Here is a 27,170-nt window from a genome sequence, read left to right on the forward strand (position 1 = left end):
CCCACGGACACGCACCCGGCATCCCCCCGCACCCAGCACAGCACCTCCCGCACCCAGCATCCCCCCGCACCCAGCATCGCCCCGCACCTATGGCACCTCACCTCGCACCCAGCACCCCCCCGCACCCAGCACATTCCCGCACCCAGCACATTCCCGCACCCATCACATTCCCGCACCCTTCACATTCCCGCACCCATCACATTCCCGCACCCATCACATTCCCGCACCCATCACACCCCTCCCCGCACCCCAGGGCTCAGCTCTGCCACCAAAGCTCTGCCAAAGCAAAGCGCTGCCCCCCACGCCAGGGTGGGGCTGGAGGGAAGCTGCCCCTCGCACCGCCGGGTGCAGAGGGGAGGGGTCCCTGCGGTGAGTCAGGTTTATTTCCCAGTAAAATATCACACACACACGGGGGTCAGGCACCCGCGGCCACCCCACCACGCAGGGGTGTAAATCTGGGGTCAAAGGTGTGTGTTCACACGGCACCCGATGAACTTTCCCTCCAGGGCTGGGCCCAGGGGATTTATGTGCTTCTGTGCTTCCCCTGCTGAGCCTGGGCTGCGAGGGAAGGGGGGAAATGGGAAAGGAGGTGGGGAATGGCGAGGTGCCAGCACAGAGCCGGGGCAACCGGCAGCGAGCCAGGGGCAGGCTGTGCCCGCAGGTGTGTGCATATGGAAATATTTACATGTGTGTGTATGGCCATGGAGAGGTTCACCCTGCCACCCAGTGCCTGGGGACACAGGACAGCAAAGGAGCGCCCAGAGGGACAGCAGAGTGACAAAGGCCTGCGCTCCACGCAGCTCCAGCAGCCCCAGGTGAGGCACTCCAACCCTTTCCTACCAAACCTGCTCTCCTTGATGCTTCCTTAAAAATAATCCGGAGTTGAGTTTGTCAGAGGCACCGGACTCGGTGCCAGGCGCAGGCTATAAATACCAGCAGGCTATTTAGGAGTGAGGTATTTATACTGCTCCTCCATCTCCCTGTCAATCTGCCCACGAGGCCGAGCATCGCTCGTCTGCAGGAAAAGCCCCAGCGCTCGTAGGGAGCTGCAGGAGAGCTGGACCTGGCTGGAGGGGCTCCCCAAGCTGTGTCCCCTTGCCCTTGGGGACAGCCCTGTGGTTCTCTTGCATCCATCACACCTGGCAGAAAATATAAATAAGGAAAGAGAGGCGCTTGTTTCATTGGAAAAATTGGGAACGGAGCTGCCCCCACTCCACAGGCTGCCTGGGGAAGGTGTCAGGCTGGGGATGGAGGCTTTGGAGGGGAAAGTCGGGAGGGCAGGGATGGGAACATCCTCCCTGGGGTGGGCAGAGAGGGCTGCTCGTGGGGATGCTGGTTTGGAGCGTGTTCCTGACAACACAGCTCAAATGTGGACAGGCCCCATCCTCACACCCCAGACACTGCTGGCCTCGGGGAGCCAGGGGCTGGTTCCCACTCCAGGGCATTTGCTGGAGTGTAAAATGCCTCAGGAATGTGGGTGCTCCAAGCAGTGACTATGGGCTGGTTTGGGATCCCCAGGAGCCTTTCCCTGCTCGGGGGGGTGTGTGTGAGGAGCCAGGGCTGGACACCCCCAGCACAGCCAGACAGGGAAGGGAAGGGGAGCAGCTTTTCCTCAGCCCCCGCCCCACACAGGGCTGGGAAGGAGCATCAGAGCAGATGGGGAGAGGAGATGGCTGCTCCCCTCACTCCATCCTGGGCTGTTTTGGTCCAAACCATGGAAATTGGGAAACTCTGGGAAGTAACAGGGAGCTGGGAGGCCAGAGAAGGGACTGGTCTTGGGGTCAGAGCTGGCTCAGGCTGGTTTTCCTGATAGGCAAACTAAAGGATGTCTGTGGTACCAAGGGGAAGTTGATGCGCCTCCCCCAGCACTCTTGGGGCCACATCCTGATCCCTCCTTCCTGGTCCTCTCTTAAGGAGTCTAGGCCAGGAGGCCTCACTCAATCTGGGCTTTTTCAACCACACAATTTCAGTTTAAAACTGTGAAGATGCTGGAAATGTATTTAGCTGGCAGAAATGGGGACACCCCAAAACCTTCTGGGGCTGAAGGGGGAAACACTGGCAGCTCCTGCTGACCATCCTCCCTCGGGGCTCCCCGGGAACATTTGGGATTTTAGGACGCTGTGGGAGGGTGTGAGAGTATCCAGTATCTGCTGGGGAACGCATCCATGATCCGGGGATGTGGATGGGGGATGGGGAGGGCACTTCCACCTCCCCTGGGGGCAGGCAGAGGCAGCGCTGGCTGTTAAACGCCTGGGAACGTGTCCCAGGGCCAGGTGCTTGTAGGGACAGCAGGGGCACAGTGTCACCCGGTGTTTGTGTCCCCACGGGCTGCCTGGGGCGCAGCTGCTCGGGCTTAATCATCTCCAAGAGCCCGGGGTTTGTGCTGGGGGCAGTGAGGAGGGCTGGAGGCCGAGCAGAGCCTGCTCTGGGCGCAGGCAGGGCTCAGCCTGCCTGCTTCGGGTTTTGTCCCCGTTTCCAGCTGTTCAGCAGAGCTCAGACATGGAATTTTTTCCTTTCTCCGGTGCAAATGCCAGAGCTGTGACCCAGCTCCAGTCCCTGCACCTGGCCATGGTTTGGAAGTGGGGCGAAAAGCACTCTTCCCAATATCCCACAGCAAGGAGCAGAGCCAGGACCACATCCATGCTATGCCCATTCCCTGTGCTCATCCCAGGCTGTCCTGCCTGTGCCAGTGCCTGTCCCATATCCCATACCCCATATCCCATACCCCATATCCCATGTCCCATATCCCATATCCCATATCCCATGTCCCATATCCCATGTCCCATGTCCCATGTCCCATATCCCATATCCCATACCCCATATCCCATATCCCATATCCCATGTCCCATATCCCATATCCCATATCCCATATCCCATGTCCCATACCCCATATCCCATATCCCATATCCCATACCCCATATCCCATATCCCATATCCCATATCCCATGTCCCATGTCCCATATCCCATGTCCCATATCCCATATCCCATATCCCATATCCCATATCCCATGTCCCATATCCCATATCCCATATCCCATATCCCATGTCCCATATCCCATATCCCATATCCCATATCCCATGTCCCATATCCCATATCCCACGTCCCGTGTCCCGTGTCCCGTGTCCCATGCCATGCCGGTGCCTGTCCCCGTGTCTGTACCCGTGCCCACACCCTGTGTTCAGGCCGGTGCCCACGCCGGTGCCAATGTCGCCAGTCTGTCGCACCCTCCTCTGGCTGCACCGAGCCATCCCGGCTCCCTGCCAACGCCTGGCGGGCGGCCACCAGTTATCCCAGTGCCAACCAGCAGAGGGGAACGATGGTCCGCAGCAGCCTCCCTCCTCCTCTTCCTCCTCCTCCCCCTCCCGTGCGCTCCGCGGGCTGCGCTCCCCCGGCCCCGCCGGCCCCTCCTTGCCCTGGGCTGCTGGTGGGCGCTGGGTGCTCACCCACCGGGGGTGAGGGTGGGGTGACACCCTGTGCTGCCTGTCACAGCCCCTGGCACCGGCCTGGGGGGGTTTGCAGGTCCCCAGGTGCTCCTCAGCCAGTGTCATCCCTCTGCTCAGAGCTCCGTGCCCGGGCTGGAGCTGATGGATCCTGCTCGGAGCTCAGAGTTTGGGGCTGGAGCTGATGGATCCTGCTCGGAGCTCAGAATTTGGGGCTGGAGCTGATGGATCCAGCTTAGAGCTCAGAGTTTGGGGCTGGAGCTGATGGATCCTGCTCGGAGCTCTGTGTCAGGGACTGGAGCTGATGGATCCTGCTCGGAGCTCTGTGTCAGGGACTGGAGCTGATGGATCCTGCTCGGAGCTCTGTGTCAGGGACTGGAGCTGATGGATCCTGCTCGGAGCTCTGTGTCAGGGACTGGAGCTGATGGATCCTACTCGGAGCTCTGTGTCAGGGACTGGAGCTGATGGATCCTGCTCGGAGCTCCCTGCCCGGACTGGAGCAGGGGCTGGAGCTGATGGAGCCAGCCCTGAGTCAGCAGAAGCCGGTCGAGGCAGGTCTGATTCAGCGCTGTGTAATCTCGCTGTTATCTGGAGTCAGCAGCGGGACGGAGGGTGCAGCAGCGCACGGGCACGGCAGAGCTGCCCTCGCCTTTATCAGCACTGGAAAGCTTTACTGCTGCAATTACGCTGCTGTTAATTGCACCGAGAGCAGTTCTGGGGAAGGGGAGCAGCCCCCGGCGCTCCTTTACCCCCTTCTCTGCCGGGTGCTGGCTCAGACCCCAGGGCACAGGGGGCTCTTTAACAAGGACACGTCCAAGGCATCTCCAAGGCCTTTAGAGGTGACCCCAGGTGGGTTTCCACCCCCACCCTGTGGATGGACACCTGAGCCCAGCTGCGAGGGACACCCCGACCGACCCTTGGCTGCATCTCCTGCCCTCCAACTCCGCCCGGCTCTTCCCCCGATCGGGTTTCCCGGTGATCCGGTGAGGTGGAAATAGATCCTTGTGCCAGGGTCATCGAGAGAGGAAGGAAAACTCCACTGATTGCTGATTGAGAGGGCTGGAAGCTTTATCCTGCAGCGTTCGGTGGCTGCAGGAATTGAGCAGATTCTGGAGGTGGAGAGCGATTGGGAACAGCCTGCTCTGGGTGCTCTGCAGGTGCATCCACCACCTCTGCTGCTCAGGGATCAGGTTTTACACCAAGGAAAATCCAACGGGAACAAGGTGGGATGATCCTCCCCACAGGCACCGAACCCAGAGGAGCACACAGCTCCCGTCAGGCTTGGTTTGACTGCTGTGAGCAGGAAAAATATCCCAAATAATCCATTTATTTTTTTTCCTAAATGCTTTGTCACGGCCATGGATTCTGGCATCAGGATCATCCAGAAGTCCTGGAAGGGTGAAGGACAGGTATGGAACACTGCTCATCATGGTGCACTAATGCACTGGAGCCTCTGAAGGCTTTCATCATTTGGGAACTATTTCACGTCGCTGCTGCCATCTCCACCGTCCCAGGAGCTGCCTGAAAGCACGAGAGTGTTTATTCTCCTCAGCTGTATTCACAGGGAAATCCTTCATTTCCAAGGCAGGATAGATAATTTGGGCAGCTCTAGGCAAATAAGCATTATTTCCATCTGTTCAGTGAGAGGTAATTAGCTGTCATGATTAGACTTTATCAGGCTGCAATTCTGTACAACTCCAACACTGCACAGCCTCAGATGGGAGGGGCGTCAGTGCCGGGTCCCTCGGAGCCCCAGGATGTGGGACAGGCGCAGGACAGGGTGTGACAAAGACATTTGAGCATCACTTGTGCTGCTGGAACTGGGGGTTTGCTTTCCTGAATCCAGGGTCTTTACCTGGAGCCTTTGCAGAGGGATGCAGGGAAGGAGAGCAGGGAGCTGAGCCTGCAAAGGGGGATGGACCTAAAGACATCCCCGGGAAGGATGGAGCCAGGAGGGGAGGCAGGAGGGCAGGGGGAGCTGTGTCTGCACCCCTGGTGCTCAGCAGTGCCTGAGCTGAGCTCCCAGAAACTGCAGCTGGAGAGGAAGGACAAACCATCCCCATCCTCATCCTCCTCATCCTCATCAGGGTGGCAGAGATGAAGGAAACTGACCAGGAGCACACGGGACAATCCCCTCTGCATGTGGCCATGTGGGAATAAACCAAAATGTGCTGGAGAGGAAGGACACAATTCCCATCCCCACTGTCATCCTCATCCTCCTCAGGCACCCACAGGGGTGGTGGGGATGAAGGAAACCCTGACCTTCATCAGGCATTTTGGGGACAATCCCCTCTGCACATAATCACAAACCAAAACATGCTCAGCTGCTGAATTTTGAACTTCCAAATGTCTCCAGTCACAATAAAAACCTCCAGACAACTTCTTTCCTTTCCTGTCCCAAGATTTAGCAGCTGAGCCTGCCTCTGCCACCAGCCAGCCTGTGCCAAAACTCGCTGCTCACTCACCACGTGGCGGTGCCAGGACATCGTGCCCATCCTCAGGCGGTTTTTGGAGCCCCCAAAGCAGCCCGTGTGTCCGTGTGGCAGCCTCCAGGCTCTGTTGACTCGCTATTTCTGTGTGCCACAAATATCCCCTTCCTGTCTGCAAATCAACAATATCAATGCTGCCTGGTTTTTACCTCTTCATTCAGGTTTTAATTTTTTATTTAAGAAACACACCAGTGGGCAAAAGAGGCAGTGATGACTCAGTGCTCCAGTGCTTGTGTGGTGTTATTATTAATTTTTCAAAAATAAAGCTTTTAAACCACTTACTTGGTTTATTTAACAGGGCTGTGTGTGCGCTGCCTAAATCATATTCCATACATTGCTTTTTTGTAAGGGATTAAGCTTGGTTTCTAATAATGAAGTTATTTACATGGATAGCTATTCCCATTTATTTTCAGTCTGAAGGGGGTGGATGCATTTTCATCTCCTCTTAAATACCATCACCCCACTAAGACAGAATCTCAAATTAATTCAGAGCCAGACTCCTTGGGGATCAGCACTGGGGAAAGTGTTTAAAAGCCTCCAGTGGAACGATTTTCTATTGGAAATGAGATTTTGCTGCGGATAAATTTCCCACGGGAATCCCTTGATATCAGCAGCATTTTGGCCAGGCAAACAAACTGCAAACAAACCCCGTGCTAGGGGTAAAGCCTTCTTATGGGGTATCTCGGGGGGGGAAAAGGGAAATATCCCAGCTTTGGAATGATTTTCCCATTGAAATGAGTCGGAGGGGTGAGAACAGTGTTAGGATGGAAAAGGCTGCGGGCATTCCTGGGGGAGGAGGGTGCTAGGACAAATGCAGGTGGCATCTGGGTGCCACTCCATGTCCTGAAGTTTTCTGGCCACTTGGGGAGCGTTCGGCTCCGGCAGAGCTTGGGCACGGGCGCGGCCGCATCCCCTCCCTGCATCCCTGCCCAAAAAGGAGGATTCTTGGCTCCAGGGTGGCATCCCCCTGGCACGGCGAGGGGACAGGACCCGCTGGTGTCCCCCGGGGTGGTGGCACCGCTGCAGGGCAGGGCTGCTGGTGGCAGCGGGCGGGGAGGGGTGCGCGCATCCTGCCGCCCCCTGCCCAGCCCCGCGCCGGCCGAGGGCAGCTATTTCAGGCGGATAAACAGGATGCCTCGCTCCCAGCCCGGCCACTTCCAACCCTCCCTCCTCCCACCGCTCCCGGGTAAACAAGTCCAGCTCAGGAAAAGCCTCCTGGAGCCGTTTCCACGCCGGCTGCCCCACACCGAGCCGAGCAGCTGAGCCGAGCTTCACCCAGCCCCAGCTTCCAGAGGTCTGGAAGCATCCAGGGATCCAGAGAGATCCCAAGGAGCGCATCCACCTCGGCAGCGACTCCGCGGAGCCGCCCTGCAGCTGGGAACAGCTTGAACTTTCTGGTCACGCCACCGCGTCCTCCTTCCTCCTCCTCCTCCTCTTCCTCCCTCGGTCACACCCCGAGATGCTGGCGGTGCCCGGGCTCTGGGAATGACGGCGGCGGGGCCTTTCCTCCCCGCGGATCGTGCCCAGGCAGCGCCGCGGGATCCTGCCGGGGCTGTTTCCGCCTGTTGCGCTTGGGAAAGGAGCCGCAGCAGCAGCGAGAGGAAGGAGGAGCTTTTCCACCGCTTCCTCCAGCTCCGCGGTTCCAGCTGCTTCCTCCCCGGCTGTGGCCGAGGAGCCTTTGCAGGCTCGCTGGAGCATTCCCGGTTTTAGTGTCCCGCTCTGAGCTCTCCCGGGAGATGTCAGCCCCCATCCCGGGACAGCTCCCGCTCCAAAACCTGGGGCTGGGGCGGCTTCTAAACCAACTCGAGCGTTCCCAGCCCGTTCTCCCACGGGCTGGGGAGGACGGGGGGCTGTGCCCGCTGCCCTCCGGCTCCCACGCCCGCTCTCCCGTTTGGCACAGAGGTCAGGGCCGGCGGGGTGTGGGCGCAGGTAGGACGGAGCCCGGGTGTCGCAATGCCGGGGCTGGAGCAGCACGAAGCCGGTTTTCCCGCTGGGTTTTCCCGGTGGGAGTGCGGGGGAGACACCGGGCACTGCCCAGCTCCCGCCTGGGGGGGCACGGTCCCCTCCAGCATCCTGCCCATGCCCCCCGCCGGCAATTAGCGTGGCTAATTACCCGGCGGGGGGGCACTCGCAGCCTCACCCCGGGGGCGGCGGGCGGGACGCGGGGCGGTGCGGGAGGAGTGGCCGGGGGGGACCGTGGGGCGCCGTGCTGCCGGGCCGCCCCGAGCGAAGCCTTCCTCCTCCTTCTCCTCCTCCTTCTCCCTTTTCCCTCCTCCTCCTGCCGCTCCTCCCGCCGCCCGGCCCGGCCCGGCTCCGCTCGCCATGGGAGATGTGGTCTCCACGCACCTGGACGAGGGTCGCCGCCAACACATCGCGGGTGAGCCCCCGGCCCGCCCCCCGAACCGCTCACCCCCACCGGGATCTCCCCATCCCTCCTTCATTCCCTCTGGGAACCCCCCCGCTCAGCCTTCCCGGGACTCCCACGCCTTCTCATCGCTCCTCTCTCGGTCTTTAAACTTTTTAATTTTTAGTTTCCCCGTGGTTTTGCCTCGGTACAGCTCGGGAGTTTTGGGGGGCGGTACCCGAGGTGCCCGTGTGCCTCCCGAATGAACGGCTGGCTTGTGCCGGGGGTGTTTGTGTCGGACACCCCTCGGGCTGCGGGGAGGGCAGAGGGGAGCTGGGCTCCGGGGGATGCTGGAAGCCGTGTCCAGCGCAGGGACACCGCTGTCAGCACGGGGACTGGCTGGCAGAGCAGGCTCATCCCCCTTTGCAGAGCCGGGAGATCCTTAGGAACCCCCCAAAATGTTCTGGGGCTGAGGCACGGACCGGCTGCAGCCCCGGCTGCCTCTGGACAGGGCACAGCAGTGTCCCCGCCGGGGCCGTGGGACGGCCGAGGGTGACAATGTGGCCATTGAGAGCCCGTCTGGGGCTGAGCCTCGCCCCTGGCACAGGATGTCTGGCCAGAGCTGCTGGGAACGCGGGGTTACGGCTCTCGTGTCAAGCCCTGGCTGGGGGGCTCAGGGCTGCTCACTGGGGTCTGTGGTGACCCTGTAAGTGGGGTCACCCCTCATTGTCCATGCTGGGCTCCCCCCAAGCCACTTTGCGCCACTCGTGGTGCTGGAGCTCGGCTCCCCGGGGCTCCTGACGTGACCTCCGAGCCCTTTCCGTGCCCCAGCTTTGGTTTCAGCTCCCCAGGCTGGCAAAACCTCGTCTCCGGTGGGTGAAGCCACCCCCGCAGCAGCGGAGCCGCACCTGGGCCGGTGTCACAGCCGAGGGTGGCTCCGTGCCGGACCTTGCGCGTCTCGCCGGCAGCTCCGGGGCTGGGCAGCGCCGATGTTTTGGAGGTGGCTCCGCCGTATCGCTGCTCTGTCGCGGCCATAAAGGCACGGGAGTGGCTCTGAAGTCCTTTTGTCCCCAAGGGCTCTGGGTAAAACGCTGCTGCCGGCGGAGCAGCGCAGGAGCTGCCGTGGGGCTGGCACCGTGTCTCGCCGTGCAGCCCATCCGCCCTGCCAGGCCCCATCCTGGCAGGAATGCTTACGTGGTATGCGGCTCAGCAGGACGCCAGCAGGTTTCTGAGCTTTGAAGGAGAGCTTGGAACTCGCTCTGGGGTTTTCATCTTGCATTAGTTTAAGCTCAGCCCGGCTGATCCGCGAGGCTGCGCCGGGTCGGGGCTGCCTGTGGCGTGTTTGGATCTAAAGCACATCCAGAATTTGTCTGTAACTTGCTGGTTGTCTGTGCACAGATAGCTCCCTGTGCAAGCCCCTGTGATCCTAATCCTGAAGAATAACAAGGAGAAGCCTGGCTGGGTTTCCCGTGCCGGAATCTGTCCCTGCTGGGTCAGGGATCGGGTGTTTCCAAGGCCAGGCTGGATGGCTGCAACCTGGCAGGGACTGAGCTGTTACCCCAGGGTGGGATTTAACCCGTGCTTGGGGGCTGCAGAGGGCTTTTTGCGGGAAAAGATTTTCATGGGAAGAAGATTTGACGAGGAAAAAAAGGATTCCTGTGGAATAGGATTATGGAGACTGGGCTGGGACATGTCCCGTGCCATGCAGGGGTGAGTAGGGGGGACACACACCTGTACTGGGACACCCCCCTGGGAGAGACTGGGACAAACTGGGTTCCTGGAGCAGCTCTCTGCTCCTGCCAGGGCTCCTGGCTGGCTGAGGAGCCCCCGGAGCTGGGAGGGGCTGGAACCCAACAGGCAAGGCACGACTTGCTGTCAGGCATGCAAAGCAACGTGGCGGGGAAAACTCCGGGTTTTCCTGCCTAGCTCGGCCTGTTCTCCACTGCCGCTGCCCCAGGAAGGATCCAGCCCTTCTCCAAGCAGCTTTTGCCAGTTGTCCTCCCAAATCTGGGGAGTTTGGATTTGCTGCCTAGGCCACCATGACCCCTGGCTGCTGGAGGGAAGGAGCTCTTCGGGTTTGGCAGTGCTTCCAGAGACTGCAGCCCCTTAGACCAGCAGAGCTGCTGGGAGAGCCTGGCCCAGCCCTGTGCTCCTCCTGGGAACAGGAAAAAGGCAGGAGAGAGGTGGGAAAAGCCCTGTCATGCCCACAGTGCCCAGGCTGTGGAGGCCCTAATGTCCCAGCCCATTTGATGGTGGCTGTGTGAGGCTCATGTGTCTCCCAGAAGTCACGAGCCACACACGTGTGACTCGGGTGGCTCAGGACCAGGGTCTTTCCTCCCACTGGTGGGGCTGGAGGGCTCCAGGCAGTCACAGAGGCAGCTCCTGGGGATGCTGGGGCTGTCAGGGCAGCCAGGTGTGACCCACAGCTGCTGGCAGAGCTGCCTGCAGCTCCTGCATTCCGTTCTCCAGGGTCTCTCTGACCTGTGCTTCCTCCTGCCACCCTGGTTTGGACATCTTCCTGCCTGACTCATCCAGTTTGTTTGTCAACACCCTTCGGCTGCCCTTCTCCTCCTCCTCTTCCTCCCAGATGTGGGTTGGGAGTTGCTTCCAAGCTGCTCTGTGCGCTGGAGCAGGGACTGGCTCATCCTCCTTGTGCAAGGATGCCCAGCGTGGGCACCAGCACCTGGGCACACGAGGGTGGCAGGGATGGGAAACCAGGATGTCACTGGATGTCCTGGAGCATCCTTTCATGTCCAGGCAGTGGGTGTTCTCAGCATGGGACTGGATGAAGCCCTTCCCTCATGCTGGAATCTCTCCTTCCCTGGAGCATCCCATGGACCCCTTCTCCTGGGGGCTGAGGTGAAGCGTGGCTGCTGGCTCTGGGTGGAGCTGCTGGTCCTGAGCCCAGGGGTGCAGCAGGAGCTCCTGGGTGCCATCCCAGGGGTGCAGCAGGAGCTCCTGGGTGCCATCCCAGGGGTGCAGCAGGAGCCGCCTGAGGGATGTCTCCATGGCCAGAGGGATGTGGGGGTGGGTGGAAGCACAGGGAGGGTCCCTGGGAGCTCACACCTTGCTCTGGCATCTCCGGGGAGTCACCAGCCCGTTAATTACGGAGTGAAGCAGCTGCTAATTTCAGGGTAGGACTTCCACAGGCAGCAGCCCACGCAGAGGTGACACCGAGCCTCATCCCTGGGGCCGGACCTGGGGCCTTCCTGCTCCAAGAGCCTTGTTGGACATCAATGTCTGCATATCCCTAATCCCTGGGATGGGATGGGATGGGATGGGATGGGATGGGATGGGATGGGATGGGATGGGATGGGATGGGACGGGACAGGACGGGATGGGATGGGATGGGATGGGATGGGATGGGATGGGATGGGATGGGATGGGGCTGCAGGGCCAGCTCCAGAGGTGCCTGGCAAACACCAGAAGGCACCAGGCTGTGGTGTGCCCCAGGGATCGAGGCTGCTGGCAGCAGCAGGAGGTTCGCTGTGGCTTCCCCAAGCGTGACTCTCATTTCCCCACCTTGGCCACAGCTCAGCTCCAGCCGGTGTGGGAGGTGGAGGCTGTGGGCTCTGGGGTTGGTCTTGAGGCTGAATCCCTCGCCCTGCCCCGGGGGGAGCCGTGCAGGGAGGCTCCGAGCAGAAGCGGAGTGGTTTCTCCCAATGAAAAGTGCGTCTTTCATCGCCAAATAAATAACTCCCCTGGCATGTCAGGGCTCCCTGCCAGCGGCGAGGGCTGGGTCTGGCAAGCCGGGGCTTTACCTGCAGCCGTCGTGTCGGGGCACGGGGCGAGCCCCGAGCCGGCGTGTCGGGGCAGGGGACAGGGCCCTGGTGGCCTCCCCACGTGGCGCTCCTGGCTGTGCTCAGCCCCCGGGCACAGCCTGCCTTCCCTCGGCAGGGCTTTCCCTGCCTCCCCCAGGCAGGGTTTAGCCAGAGGCCTCGGCTGGAGCGAGCTGGGGCACGCAGGGAGGGGATCCCTGCTCTGCCTGGGAGCGGCAGGACGGGGACAGGAGGAACAGAGCCAGGATGGCAGCTCAGAGCTCCCCTCGGGCCAGTCCAGGGAGAGAAAAGCACTCCCAGAGCAGGATCAGACACCCCAAAACCCATTGCAGGGACACAGCCAGGAGCTGGGATTTCCCAAGCCTTTGCCTCCCCTCCTCCCCAAATCACTGCAGGGGCTGGCTAAGAGGGGCTGGGTGTCTCTTGGCAGCTCCAACACATCCTCCTGGGACTGACAGGCTCCTGTGTCTCGGAGCTTTCCAGCAGGAAGCAGGGCTAGAGGGATCCAGGGATGTTTATCCGTGGGGCAACTGAGGACCAGCTCTCCAGGACCTGCTGTGCCCTTGCAGGACCCAGCTCTGCTCCCACCGCCCAATTTGTGGGGGATGGCATCTCATGCTGGGGCTGCAGCCACCAGAGCCCATCTGGTGAGGTCCCCAAGCAGGAGCTGTGCCCCCTCCCCAGCCCCTGGCTGGCCTCAGAGCCTTGTCCCATGCCTGGACGTGCCTGCTGTGGCTCCGTGGAGAGCCCGGGGCCAGGAGGGGAGGAAGGGGCAGAGCAGAGCAGCTAGTTGCTTCCTCCCAGTCTCTTGGACCAGCGAGGCAGGAAGGAATAAAACTCCACCTTTTCCCCCTTTTCAAAGGGAAAGAGCAGTGACATTTGACACAGGTCCCAGCTCTGGTAGAGCACAGTGCCCTTCTCTTTGCCCTCCTGCACTTCTTTGTCCTCTCTTGCCCTTCCCTGGCAGGGATTTCTCTGGAATTCCTCTTGGGAACTCGGAGCCCTTCCCCAGGGGAGTCCCTGGATGGGACATTCCCGCACAGCAGGATGGATGGGACACTGCCCTGCAGGTGACAGAGGGCCTGGGGCAGGATCTCGCCCATCTCCCGCTGTGCTGGTGGCTCCTGGGGCACAGGACACTTGTCCTGGCTTCCTTTCTCCTTCTGCCAGCTCTGCTCAGCCCCTTGAGAGGCTTTCCTGCACCCAAAGCTGGGGTGAGTCAGCTCCCAGACCCCAAAATTGTGGTGGCTCAGCATCCTGTGGGATGGGTACAGAGGAGCTGGACAAAGGACCTTCCCCAGCAGCAGGGGAGAGACCTCCAGGACAGCTTCAGGTCTGTTTTCTTCAAATCCCTCTTGGTTGGGTTGTTTTTTCAGATGCACATAAAAATCTTTGTTTGGTCTCCTCCCCTGGGGCTGGATTGTGTTTCCCACTGGCGCTGTCCAGCTGGGCACAGGGACAGTGTGCCAGGCTCAGCTCCCCTCCCTGGGGCACTTGGGGACGGAGGGAAGTGGCTGCTGGGACATCCCGGAGCACAGATCACTCACACCCTCAGGAGATGCCCGGGTTTGCTCTGTCCCCTTTGTCCCCTTTGCCGTGGGAACCTCAGCTGCCTGTCCCCAGCTCCCAGGGGCTGGAGGTGCCTGTCCCCAGCTCCCAGGGGCTGGAGGTGCCTGTCCCCAGCTCCCAGGGGCTGGAGGATGTGGGTGCCTGTGCTGGGCACGGCGGGATTGCGCCATTCCCGAGGGATGCAATGCTGCCCGGCCGGTGCTGGGGGATGAGCGGGGGCCTTATCTGGGCAGGGCTGCTGCTGGGTCCCACCCTGCTGTGGGGAGAGCCAGAGGGGTGGCAGCTCTTCTCCACCCTGCCCAGTGGGCAGCCAGGGGCACGAGGGGTGTGTGGTGATGTGGCTGTGGCTCAGGGCTGTGGGCTAGCTCAGGGTTTGGCGTTCAGCTTGAGCCAGGGATGGATGCTCCATCCTCCCACAGCCACCTGCCTGTCCATGGGACAGATCCTGGCAGTCCCGGGAGTGCAATCGCCTCTGCTGGTGCCTTGAACCTGCTCCCTGTGCCTGCTGCCACTCCGGGCCGGGGTGCCTTTAACCCACCCGTGCCCCACGGCTTTGGAGCATTGCCCCAAGGGGAAAGGGGGCTTGCAGCTTGGATGGGGGGCAAGGATCTCTTCCTCCCCCATCCCTCGGAGGCTGTTTGGGCAGGGAGGCTCAGGGCAGAGCTGTTTGTTATTCACAGGCGCATTCCTCGCACGCAGCAGCCCCGCACTGCCTTGTTCCCGGGAAGCAGCAGGACACCGGCATCCACTCCACGGGAAAACACCCTCGGGCACGTAGCCGGCCTCTAATCCCTGTCCTGCCGGGCTGGACGTGACCCCGAGCCTCGGGAAGGGGCTGCTGCAGGGGGCTGAGCCCAGCTCACGGCTGGCACTGGGGAGCAGGAGCAGCGGTGTCCAAAGAAACAGCAGAAGGTGTCCAAAGCTTGCCTGAGAGTGGTTTTTGCAGTGTGTTTCAGCTGTTTAGAGGTTGAGGAGCTGCTGCAGAACTCGCTGCTTCATTTTCAGCCCCGTGGATCCCGTGGCTGGCTCTGGAGCCTCGCAGGGCTGCGGGAGCACGGCTGGGTCCCGGCAGGTTGGATTGGGCTGGGAGGGCGAGCAGGGCGAGCTGCTGGGAGAGGGGATGGGTGATCCGGGGAGAGGGGCTGGGTGATCCAGGGACAGAGGTTGGGTTATCCAGGGAGAGGGGCTGGGTGCTCCAGGGACAGGGGCTGGGTGCTCCAGGGTGTCCACAGAGCCCTGTGAGCACCCCGGGGTCCCGGCTGGCTGCTGGGGATGGGGGCACCTCTGCAGAGCCGTGTCCCCAGCGGGTGCCCCAGTGCTGTGCTGGCACCACGGGCACTTCTGACTCATCCGGGGGCAGAGCCCGGCACGGCACAGGCACGGCCAGAGAGGATGAACCGGTTCAGGCCTGGCCCCAGCTGGTTTCTCCAGCGAGGCTCCGCTGCCTCATCCCTTCCTGCAGCTCAGCCCACCCTTCCCACCGCGGCTGAGTCACAGGGACCCGGCTGCTGCCTGAGGGAGGCACGATGTGCTCCCTTTCCACCCCCACCGCCCTTCTGAGCTGCTTTCGGGCAATATTTTCAATTCTGAAAATATTGCCGAGGGATTTCAGAGTGGTGCTGGAGCCTGGCGGTGCCCCTGTGCTCCCCTGAGCATCAGAGCAGCCTCAGCTCCACACTTGATCCAGTTCAATCCCAATCCCGACAGCAGCCCAGAGCAGGAGCACCCCGGGGTGGGTTCGGGTGGCTTTGTGTGAAGGCTGCATTTGGGTTCAAGGAGGTCAGAGGGGAAACTCTCCCAGTTTTTGCTCTCCCCACCTTGCTTTCCCTGTTCCAGCCTCTCCTAGTTGGTATGAGAGGGGGAAACACGGAGAGCTGCTGGGTCAGCCCTGGGTTTTAGCAGGAACAAAACCTCCTCCAGCCCCCTCTCTGTCCCAGTGCCCCCGGGTGAGGAACTGGTGCCCAACTTCCCCCAGCGCTGGCATCTCCTCTGGATGCTCAGCCGGGCTGAGTCAGGCCCATATGAAGGAGTTTGTGTTTCTGGCTGGAAATGAGCTCACATTCAAATTCCCGAAACCCTAAACTGCCGGCTGGGGTTTAACCCTTTGGGTGCACCCGTTGGCTCTGCAGGATTCCTGTGCCCCATGGACAGTGCCACTGTCCCTTGTGCTGGCTGTCACTGCACTGCTACTGCCCAGCCCGCCTGGAGCCATTCCTGCTGTCAGTCTTTCCCAAATTCCCGCTGGGATGAGCCTGGGATGAGCCAGGACAGCCCATGGCCACGGATCCTCGTGTCTGGGTGCTGCTCAGGGCTTGTGGGGTGCCCTGGGCACCTCATCCATGGCATCCTGTGCCCCCTGTCCTCGCCGTGCAGTGCCCTCAGGGGGATGCCCACACACCCTGTCTGCGTAATGCCCGGATTTGGGACACGGGAGGATGGCCAAGGAAAAGTGGGAACAGCCCCTGGGTGTGCCTGGCCCAGGGAGCAGAGAGGGCTGGAGCAGTCCCACGGAGAGGGGTGACCTGGGGACAACCAGTGGCATCAGTGCCTTTGTTTCCCTTGCTGGAAGAGCCACCCAGGCCATCGCTGTCCCTGCCAATGCCACCGTGGTGGGTGTCCCTGTCAGTGCCACCTGTCTGGGGCTGCTGGGAGCCTGCAGCCCGCCCCCGCTCACTAATCATTTGCTAGCTTAAATTAGTAATTAGTAAATTAGTAATTTGGGGCTGGGGTGAGCTGGCCTGAGTCCGGCTGTCCCACAGGGCTGGGAAAGGAGCCAGGCCAAGCCCTGCTCCCCCCCAGCCTGGGGGTTCTGCTTGAATGAGCTGGTTTGGCTTTTTTGTTTTTCCTAATTTTTTTCTGGAGCAAGAGGAAAATTCCCTGCCTGGCGTGAGGCATCCCTGTGGCATCCACAGGGGTTTGGGCACCCTGCTCCAGCCCCTGCTGCTGCTCCACTCCTGGGATAGTGGGAGGTGTTCCTGCCTGTGGCGGGGAACGGGAGGAGCTTTGAGGTCCCTTCCAACCCAAACCAATCTGTTATTCCATGAGTCCACGATTCCACATCATCCCAGGGGCCTTCTGCGGAGGGCTGGGGTTCCAAAGGCACCTCACCCCCCGGACAGATGGACATGTGAGGGCTGTGAGTGCCAAATGTGGGCTTGGAGGAGGATGCAGATGAGTGTTCCCACTGGGATTTGCCAGCTGCTGGCCTCCAGCTCCTCCGAGGGGGGTGTGAGCACACATGTGTGGGTTGTGTTGGAGAAGAGCAGGTCCTGTGGAGACCTCACAGGCCCCTCCAGTGTCTGAAGGGGCCACAAGGAAGCCAGAGAGGGACTTTGATCGGGAATTGTGGTGACAGGACAAGGGGGAATGGCTTCAAACTGAAAGGGAAAATTATTGGGCAGGAATTGTTCCCTGTGAGGGAGGTGAGGCCCTGGCACAGGGTGCCCAGGGAAGCTGTGGTTGCCCCTGGAAGTGTCCAGTGCCAGGCTGGATGGGGCTTGGAGCAGCCTGGGATGGTGGGAGGTGTCCCTGCCCATGGCAGGAGGTGCCACTGGGTGTTTTAAGGTCCTTCCAACCCAAAGCATTTCCTGATTCCCCATTGATGGGTGTGCCAGGGCTGCTGCAGCCCCTCAGCCCCAGAACTCTGCTCCCACTGCCTTTGGGAGCAGCTGCCCCCCAGCCCTGGGGACACATCTCTGTCCCACCAGGGACACACAGCATCCCCTGATACCCCTGTAGGCCCTGGCTGTGTTGAGCTGAGCAAGAATGAAGAAGTGGAGGAAGGACAAGGAAATTTTGGAGCAAACCTGTGCAGGACTGACCTCCCCGTGGCAGGATCTGCTGACTGGGCTGCCCACGGCCTGGGCTGTTTACAGCAGCACTCCCAGTTTCACATGATCTCAAGGGCAATGGGGAAAACGAGCTCTGGTGCTGGAAGGGCTCTCCGTGAGCCTGGGGCTGTGGGATGGGCTCCTGGAGCTCTGCTCTCCCCACCGTGCTGAAAAACCCGCAGGCAGCAAATGCAGCAGCTGGAGGGAGGAGAAAGGTCAAGGCTGGGCTGCAGGTGATCAGAGCTCTGGGGCAGGCCTGCAGCTCATGGATTGTTTTCTGGCTCTGCTCTTATGGGATCAGAGCTGGCTGCTGCCTCGGGATGGGTCTGTGTTGGAGAGATCCAGAGGAGGCCACGGAGCTGCTCCCAGGGCTGGAGCTTCCCTGGAGCCAGGCTGGGAGAGCTGGGGGTGCTCACCTGGAGAAGAGAAGGCTCCAGGGAGAGCTCAGAGCCCCTCCAGGGCCTGAAGGGGCTCCAGGAGAGCTGGAGAGGGACTGGGGACAAGGGATGGAGGGGCAGGACACAGGGAATGGCTCCCAGTGCCAGAGGGCAGGGCTGGATGGGATGTTGGGCAGGAATTGTTCCCTGGCAGGGTGGGCAGGCCCTGGCACAGGGTGCCCAGAGCAGCTGGGGCTGCCCCTGGATCCCTGGCAGTGCCCAAGGCCAGGCTGGACAGGGCTGGGAGCAGCCTGGGATGGTGGGAGGTGTCCCTGCCATGGCAGAGGATGGAAGGAGATGACATTTAAGGTCCCTTCCAGCCCAGACCAATCCATGATTCCATGTGAGGAGCTGATTACGGTGCTGGAGATGCTTCCAAGGGCAGGACACAGCCAGTCCAGGCTGCTGGACCAGCTTGGACAGTTTGTCTTTGGAATCCTGAAGGCAAAATCCACCTCCTGCCCTGGCTCAGAGGGACCAAGGCCAGGGCTGCGCTGGCCTGGCCGTGACCTCTGAGCACTCGAGGGCTGCACCTTCCCCTGGGGCACCGACTGCTCCAGGGCTGTGCCCTGCCTGTCACCCCGGGCTCGGTGACAGCAGCGGTGGCACGGCCGGTCAGGGGCATGGGCAGGACAGGAGCTCCTCTCCCGGCTGGTTTCAGCCACAGAGCCCCGGGCTCTGCGCTCCTCGGGCGTCAGCCGGGACAAGGACACAGCTGTGCTGCCCTGCTCCAGCCTCGTGTCCTCGCCTGTGCCCACAGCAGGGTGTGGGGGGCCCTGGGGACCTGGCAGGGAGTGCTGGAGCGTGGCTGGGAGCTGCTGTGGCTTGGCAGAACCCTGTCCTCACTGCCAGCATCACACCCAGCCCCTCATCCCACCCAGCCCCAAATCCCACCCAGCCCCAAATCCCACCCAGCCCCACATCCCACCCAGCCCCACATCCCATCCAGCCCCACATCCCACCCAGCCCCAAATCCCATCCAGCCCCTCACCCCATCCAGCCCCACATCCCATCCAGCCCCAAATCCCACCCAGCCCCTCATCCCACCCAGCCCCTCATCCCACCCAGCCCCTCACCCCATCCAGCCCCAAATCCCACCCCGCCCCAAATCCCACCCAGCCCCAAATCCCCCCCAGCCCCCAATCCCCCCCAGCTCAGGGTTTGGGTGCCCAGAGCCCTGTCTGTGCCCTCTGGGCCGTGCAGCCCCCTCATCCCCCTGCTGCTGGAGCCCCCACGAGTGCCTGGCTCAGGGAGGGGGGCAGAGGCCGGGCACCGAGCAGCTCTGTGCCCAGAGGTGCTGCTGGCACGGGGATCCTGCCGAGCCAGGCCTCGCTGCTGCCGCTGCTCTCGGAACGCCAGGGTGGCTTCCCCCTGCCAGGAGCCAGCAGGACGTGCCAGGGCCTGTGCCAGGGCCTGTGGCAGGGCCTGTGGCGGCCCTGCAGCCCCTCTGGGTGTGCCGGGGACGGGGTGCTGGCAGGGGGAGGGTGTGGGAGCCGCGGCACAGCGCTCCCAGAGCAAACACGGGTGTTGGGAAAGCGCTGTGGGTGGCTGGCTGGGGACACCCATCCCATCCCTGGCAGGTCCCCGCGGGTGCTCCTGTTTGCCAAAGTGCTCCGTGGGTGTCTGAGCCCACAGCCAGGGTGCCTTCCCTCCTCTGCCACGACAGAGGGGCTCGGGTGAGGGGTCTGAGGACAGGTGACAATCTAGGGAGCTGTGTCCCCTGTCCCCAGACCTCTCCCTCATGGAGGGACGGCCACTCGTGGGTGGCTTTGGTGGTGGAGTTGGAGCACAGAATGCCCTCTGTAGCCCTCAGTGCTCCGTTGTGCTGGCAGGGAATGCTCTCCACAGCCCCCAGCACTTCGGGGAGGCTTTCCTCAGCCTGATGAAGGAGCAAGCAGGCGGCTGAGGCAGCTCCTGAGTGTGACACACCAGCCCTGTATGGGTGTGAGGGGTCAGGACGCCCTGTGGCATCACCAGCGTGGGCTTCCCACCCTCTGCTCATCCCTGGCACTCCTCTCCTTGCCACCTCCTGATCCCCAGAGCTCCCTCTTGCTCCCCTGGCCTTGCCACCAGGGCTACCAGGCAGGGAGCTCCAGTGGCCCCCAGCATCCCCTCAGCACCCCGGGGAGTCCTGCTGAGCCCGGGGACATTTAGTCACCTCGGATGTTTGACTGCAAGCCTTGTTGCAACCTCTGCAAATAATTGACTTTTGCTTTTCCGTTTACTTAAACCCTCCTAATTGGCCCTGCTGTTAATCAGGGAAGAATGAGTGACTAAGTCCTCTCGCCTGCCCAGGGACCCGGGGCTCCTTTTTTTCCCATGGACTGAAAGGAAACAAAACCTCAAAATGTCCTTTTAAATCTCAGCTGTCTGCATGGCTGCCCAGAGCCCTGGCCAGAATCACACAGCTTGGGAGACAGGAATTGCAACAGAGGTGCTGCATGGACGCCAGGAGAGCAGGCCAAAATCCAGGCTGAGGAATTGCTGGGCCGGGATGAGCTGGGGCCACTCACTCTTTGCTGGGAATTTGTTCAGTTTCCAGGGGTTTCACCCTGGCACAGAGTGATGCTGGTCTGTGCTTTGCTCCCATGGCTGGCAGTGCTGGCATCTCCTCAGGGATGGATTTATCCCTCCTCGGGCAGCATTTTCCTCTGGAGCCGCTCATCCCATGAGGATTTGCAGCACCCCGCAGCAGAGCTGCTCCTTGTGCTGTCCTGGCTGCCAGCACAGCTCTGGGCTGGCTCCTGATGGAGATTTGGGCTCTTGCTGGAGATTTCTGGCTCCTGCTGGAGGTTTTTGGCTGCTGACAGGCTGTGGGGGCTGTTGTGTCTGGGTTCGTGCCCCCAGCATCATGCTGACTCCAGCACTGGGATGCAGAGCCAGGATCTGTCCTCCCCGCGCCCATCGCCAGCGCTCTGAGCTGTCAGAAATTGTTGGAGGAGACTCAAGTTCTTCATTTTTCACAGGCTCTGGGGCAAAGTTGACTGGGGAGTTCAAAGTCGAGGCCCTGTGTGCCAAAAGCAGCTCGGGGGGGAGTTGTTTCTCCAGCCTTGGGATGCTCAGGATGGGGTTTGGGTGTGGGATCTGCACGTGCGGTTTGGAGCAGGGGTGGGGAGGGGGCTGAGTGGGTCAGGGCGCCCAAGAGGCTCCTCTGGCCACACTGGGGCTGGAAAAACCCCGTCCCTGCTGCTGGGGGTGGGTTTGCAATGCGCCCCCAGCCCCTGCATTGAGGGGCTGCTGGGGCAGGGGCTGCCTGTGGGATGATGGAGGGGATCTCCTCCAGTGTGGGGTGCTGGGGGTACCTGGCAGCTCAGGCTCTCCCAGTACCTTGGACTCATCCCAGACTGGAGTTTGGGGTCCTGGTGGGGGTCCCTGCCTCCCATGGGTGAGTGTGGGGGGTCCAGGCTGTGCTTTGCCCTCACCCCCACCCTAATCCCAACCCTGCTGCAGCACGAGCTTTGTGGGATGGCCCTTGTGGGGTCCTTCCAGCGGGGTCAGGGTGGTGTGAGTGATGTTTGGGCTGGGGAATGGGGGGCTGCCCCCAGTCTCAGCCAGCTGAGGAGCCCAGAGCAGGGCCAGGAGCTGCACAAGGCACAGGAAGCCTCGGCACCGCCGGAATCGGCTCAATGTCAGGAATTTCCTGCCGGGGAGAGGAATCCATGAAATTAGTGTGAAAGGCCAAAAAAAGAGATCATCCTGACCCTGAATCAGGCCCTGGGCTGCACGGGGAGGGCAGGAAGCAGCGGGTTCTGCCTTGGTCCCTGCACCAAAGGCTGTTCCAGCAGGCAGGAGGGTGACTGGGGAGGGGTCTGGGTGGGTTCTGAGGGGTTCCAGACCCCAAACCCAGCCTGTTCCTTACGTGGCTCTGCTGTCCCATTGCAGAGAAGACAGGGAAGGTGCTGGGCGAGTTCTGCCGGTGCTACAAGGAGCAGTTTGGAGTAGCTCTCTTCAACAGCGTCCGCTATGAGATCGAGGGCACCGGGGGCCCGCAGGCCCAGCTGCTGCACCGCAAGGTAAGGGCTGCATCCCCCACATCCACCTCCTTCCCACATCCCCTCGCCCTGTCCTGGGTGGAACGTGGCCCTGTGCCCCTGCTCCAGCCCGTCCCTGGGGGTTGTGCACTCTGGGTGGTTCTTTCCAGCAGCACACGGAGCCAGCAGGGTAAGATGGCTTTGGAGGGCTGTGCTCGGTGCCAGGAGCTCAGGGACCCCTCAGAGAGCCCTGAGTGAAGTGCCAGGCAGTGTCCTCCTGCTCCTGGGTGTGAGTGATGCTCCCAGCTGGGCAAATCCCTAGGGAAGAATAGGAAACCCCTGCCAGGTGTCCCTGAGACCAGAGGTGGCTCCGAGTCCGATCTGCAGTGGCCACGTGGCTCCTGCCTGGCTAAAGGGATGGGATTTGTGGCTGTGGCTTCCGAGGGGGATGCTGCCTTCCCCTCCCTCCTCCAAAGGCAGCTGCACCTCAGGTGGGGCTGCTCCCAAGCTGACATGGCTTGGGGACCACCCTGGGATGCTTTCCTCGGGGTCCTGCCTGGCCAGGTTGGTGGAGCTGCTGTCCTTGAAAGCAGGAAGAGATGGGATTGCACATGGCCACAGGCTTCTGCTTTTGTCTGGGGCTTAAAGGGGTGGCTCTGTTCAAGAATCGAGGAAATGCCTCCCTGAGCTCAGCCTCACGCCCTGGGTGCTCACAGCCCTCGTGTCCCTGACCCACCCATGAAGGTGACACCTTGCCCAGGCACCAGGACGTGCCCCATCTCCTCAGGGACCTGCCTGGGTGCTGGGTGTGTTAATAAAAATAAAGGAGTGGAGGTTCCTGGAGCTGGAGCCCGGTGTCCTCAGCACCCTTGGGTTCTTTGGATGCCTTCATCCCCCCTGGGAGGTGCCTCCATCCCCAGGTTGGTTGCTTCATCCAAAAGCTCCAGCAAGCAGCCCAGGAATGTCTGAGGGACAGCAGCGAGGTCGGGAGGTCAGGGACACTGCAAGTCTTGGAAAAAACCCGTGTATAAATAGGAATTCCTCCTGCTCGGTGTCCTCTGCTGCCCAGCCCCTCCCAGGGTCCTGGCAGCGACATTAGGACATGTCCCATGTGCTGCCCAGCCCCTCCCAGGGTCCTGGCAGTGACATTAGGACATGTCCCATGTGCTGCCCAGCCCCTCCCAGGGTCCTGGCAGTGACATTAGGACATGTCCCATGTGCTGCCCAGCCCCTCCCAGGGTCCTGGCAGTGACATTAGGACATGTCCCATGTGCTGCCCAGCCCCTCCCAGGGTCCTGGCAGTGACATTAGGACATGTCCCATGTGCTGCCCAGCCCCTCCCAGGGTCCTGGCAGTGCCGCTGGGACATTTCCCAATACTCCAGACACCTCAACAGTGAGGGATGAGCATCTCCAGCTGCACTTTGTGCTCCCCAAACATTCCCCAAAAGGTTAGGGATGGCACGAGGATGGAGGGTGTCATCCTGCCCGGCCTCAGCTGGGATGTTGCACTTGGGGTTTTTAAATGTTTGTTGTTTATTCCCCTTTTTTTTGTGAGCTCTGTGGTGCTGGGGGCAGTGACACCAGGGGTGACACTGGTGGCCCTCCTGGGCAGAGGGGGACAGCAGGAATGGGGCGTGGAGGATGACTGAGGCACCTGAAACGCCAGCAAGATACAACAGCAATGAGAATATGGAATAAACACATCTGCCTTTGGTCTCTCCAACAATCCAGAGCTCCTGAAAAATCATCCCTGACACCCTCTGCCCCCTGGCCCTGTGCCAGGGGTTTGGGCAGCCCAGGGGCTCCCCGGCCCCACACTTTGGCACACACCTGCCTGTCCCAAATATTTGCTGGAGCTGGGAGGAGACCCTGGGGTGAGGAGGGTTTGTGAGGAGGGGACAGCTGTGCTGGGGCTGTCCAGGGTCCCCAGAGCTGAGTCAGGGCTCAGCCTGGATTTTATTCCATCAGCAGCCGGTGTGTCCAGCTGTGGAGCTCTTGGAGCCAGTTTGGGAGGGCTCATTCCCCTTGGATGAGTCAGTGGGGACTCCCCAGAGCTGGCACCTCCTTTCTGTCCCCATCCCTTGGGGTTCTCGTTGCTCCTGCTGGCCCCCAGCCCTGCAGGGCTTGCTTTGGGCTTTCTTTCCCTCTTCCAAAGGCTTTGGGAAGCAGTGAGGAGCAGCCAAGCTGCTGTCAGACCTCCCCCAGCCCAAGGGGGTGTGTGGTCAGGGAAGGCAGCGAGCCAGGGGAAGGGCAGAGCAGGGAGGAGAGTGGGAAAAGCTCCTCCAGAAGGGTCCTGCTGCTGGGGCAGGTCGGGATCCAAGCCCTGGCTGGTCCCTCCTGGTGGCCACCATGGTGGAGGGTGGGTGGCCACGGCAGCAGAGGCGGCTGCGGCACGCTCCAGCCCTCACGAGAGCTCTCAGCTCTTGTTTATGTTCCTGGGATCATAAAAATTCCTGGGACAAATTCTTGGCTCCCTCGGGCAGGCTGTGTTTGGGGTGGTGTAAACGCTGCTGGCTAAAAGGTGCTGGAGAGCTGGGGAGGGGCTGCACAGCTCGGGGGTCACGGGCTGTCCTTGGCCTGTTCCTGTCATGGAATCATGGAATGGTTTGGGCTGGAAGGGACCTTAAAATCATCCAGTGCCACCCCAGCCATGGCAGGGACACCTCCCACCATCCCAGGCTGCTCCCAGCCCTGTCCAGCCTGGCCTTGGGCACTGCCAGGGATCCAGGGACAGCCCCAGCTGCTCTGGGCACCCTGTGCCAGGGCCTGCCCACCCTGCCAGGGAACAATTCCTTCCCCAAATCCACTCAAAATCTCTCTTAGTTTAAAAAAGCTGTCACTGGCCCCAGTGAAGTCCAGAACATCTGAGCATCGTCTGGTGCTGGGCTCCTTGGCGTGGCTTTTCCTCTGCCCTGTCCCATCTGGAGACACTGCAGGGCAGGGTTTGGTTCCCCTGCAGATGCCTCCAGCCAGGGGAATTGCAGGGCTGGGAAGAGCAGCTGGAGAGTTCTGCTCCAACCTTACACTCAGCCAGGGGAGCTGGAGTGGCTCAGCAGGACAAACCTCCCCTCAGAGGAGCGCTGTGCCTGTGGTGCCCCTCAAAGCATTGCCCAGATGCACCAATTCAGGCACCAAAATTTGCTGTGGGAGGGAATCCAGCGGAGACCCTCGAATGGCCCCACCCAGACCACCATGGATGGACCTCGCTGAGCCCCCCAGGACAGAGCTGTCCCCTCCCTGATCCCCCGTGCCTGTCCCTCCCCTGCAGGTTCCACTGGAGGACCACGTCATCTACTCAGGCAACATCTTCCAGTACATCGAGGAGAACAAGAAGTGGAGGAACCGCTTCTGCATGGTGCCACACAACTACGGGCTGGTCCTCTACGAGAACAAGCTGGTGAGGACAATCCCCCTGTCACCCATCTCCAGTGGGGTCATTCCCCAGGGGACACCTCGTCCATGACCGTTTCTCCTGCTCAGGCCTATGAGCGGCAGCTGCCGCCCCGGGTGCTGATCAACAGCGCTGGCTACAAGATCCTCACCTCTGTGGAGCAGTACCTGGAGCTGGTCAACAACAGCCTGCCTGGTGAGGACCCTGTGCTGCTGGGCAGCCCTCGGGGACCTTTGGGTGGGTTTGGGGGGCGTGATCCCTGAGGGCCTTCAGAAAAAGGTGATTTTGGGGTGTCCTATCCACGGAAACCTTCAGAAAAAGGTGATTTTGGGGTGTCCTATCCACGGAAACCTTCAGAAAAAGGTGATTTTGGGGTGTCCTATCCACGGAAACCTTCAGAAAAGGGCAATTTTGGGGTGTCCTATCCACGGAAACCTTCAGAAAAAGGTGATTTTGGGGTGTCCTATCCACGGAAACCTTCAGAAAAGGGCAATTTTGGGGTGTCCTATCCACGGAAACCTTCAGAAAAGGGCAATTTTGGGGTGTCCTATCCACGGAAACCTTCAGAAAAGGGCAATTTTGGGGTGTCGCATTCCTGAGGACCTTCTGGAAAAGGTGTAGAATCCTTAAAGACTATCTGGAAGGGTTTTTTTTAAGGTTTTTAAGGTTTTAAAAGACCTTAAAGACCTTCTGGAAGGATGTAGCATTCCTGAGGACCTTCAGGAAAGGGCGATTTTGTGGTGTAGCATTCCTGAGGACCTCCAAAAAGGTGGGTTTGGGGCATGGTATCCTTGAAGACCCTCAGAAAGGGGTGGTCTTAGGGTGCAGCATCCCTGAGGAGCTTTTGGAAAGGGTGGGGTTGGGATGTAGCATCCTTGAAGAACTTCTGGAAGGGGTAGGTTTGGGTGTAGCATTCCTGGGGATCATTGGAAAGAGGGTGCAGCATCCCAGGGATGATGGAAGGGATCATTTTAGGGTGTAGAATCCCTGAGGGCCTTCTGGAAAAAGTGAGTTTGGGGCGTAGCACCCTTGAAGACCTTCAGGAATGGGTGTTTTTGGGATATAGTATCCCTGGACACCTTTGGGATGTGGTAGTTTCGGAAAATGTGCCCGTGGCTCCGTGAGAAGCACGTGAATTTTAATTACTTTTAATTTTACTTTTCAATTTTCATTCTGATCCCCTTTTCAGAAAAAAGAAGAACAACTTTTGGAACAACTCCCAGCACAGGCTCTGGGAAGGAGCTGAAGGGTCTGTGTGTCCCTGCTGGACACCTCCAACCCCTCAGTTTCCCCATCCCTGTCCAGCCCCATCTCCCTCTCAAACCATCCCCGCTTTTCCGCAGGCGTGACACCGAAATCTGGGCACTCATCCATCCTGAAGTGCCCCACGGATTTCCCGCTGATCCTGTGGCACCCCTATGCCCGGCACTATTATTTCTGTGTGATGACGGGCAAGGAGCAGGAGAAGTGGCGGGCGGTGTTCCAGGACTGCGTGAGGCACTGCAACAACGGTGAGTGACACCTGGGGACACAGCAGCGTCCTCCTGCCCCACAGAGGGACCCTGCAGAGGCCAGGCTGGGGTTTTGGGGTGCAGGAGATGGTTTGGAGCTCATGAGGAGGATTTGGGTGGGAGTTGTTGAGATTTGGAGAAGGGAAGGATCTGTGGAGATCCTCCCAGGGCCTAAAGGGGCTCCAGGAGAGCTGGAGAGGGACTGGGGACAAGGGATGGAGGGACAGGACACAGGGAATGGCTCTCAGTGCCAGAGGGCAGGGCTGGATGGGATATTGGGCAGGAATTGTTCCCTGGCAGGGTGGGCAGGCCCTGGCACAGGGTGCCCAGAGCAGCTGGGGCTGTCCCTGGATCCCTGGCAGTGGCCAAGGCCAGGCTGGACAGGGCTGGGAGCAGCCTGGGATGG

General features: G+C 60.8%; 1 protein-coding gene across 2 annotated transcripts in view; it reads left to right on the forward strand.

Annotated features, from left to right (window-relative positions):
- Positions 1–8,157: 8,157 nt before the first annotated feature.
- Positions 8,158–27,170, forward strand: part of NIBAN2 (niban apoptosis regulator 2) — a 28,784-nt gene continuing 9,771 nt past the window's right edge. For both annotated transcript variants that reach the window (XR_015774374.1, XM_014256349.2), the window contains exons 1-5: positions 8,158–8,307; positions 21,772–21,902; positions 25,131–25,259; positions 25,343–25,448; positions 26,597–26,764. Coding sequence is in view for 1 of the 2 variants with exons in the window: in XM_014256349.2 (XP_014111824.2) it covers positions 8,253–8,307; positions 21,772–21,902; positions 25,131–25,259; positions 25,343–25,448; positions 26,597–26,764 (589 nt within the window). In the remaining variant the exon portion in view is untranslated. The remainder of the gene's footprint in view (positions 8,308–21,771; positions 21,903–25,130; positions 25,260–25,342; positions 25,449–26,596; positions 26,765–27,170) is intronic.

This window comes from Pseudopodoces humilis, chromosome 22 (genome assembly GCF_049639895.1).
Source record: "Pseudopodoces humilis isolate 2021_Gansu_Grassland_sample_001 chromosome 22, ASM4963989v1, whole genome shotgun sequence".
Classification (NCBI taxonomy): Eukaryota; Metazoa; Chordata; class Aves; order Passeriformes; family Paridae; genus Pseudopodoces; species Pseudopodoces humilis.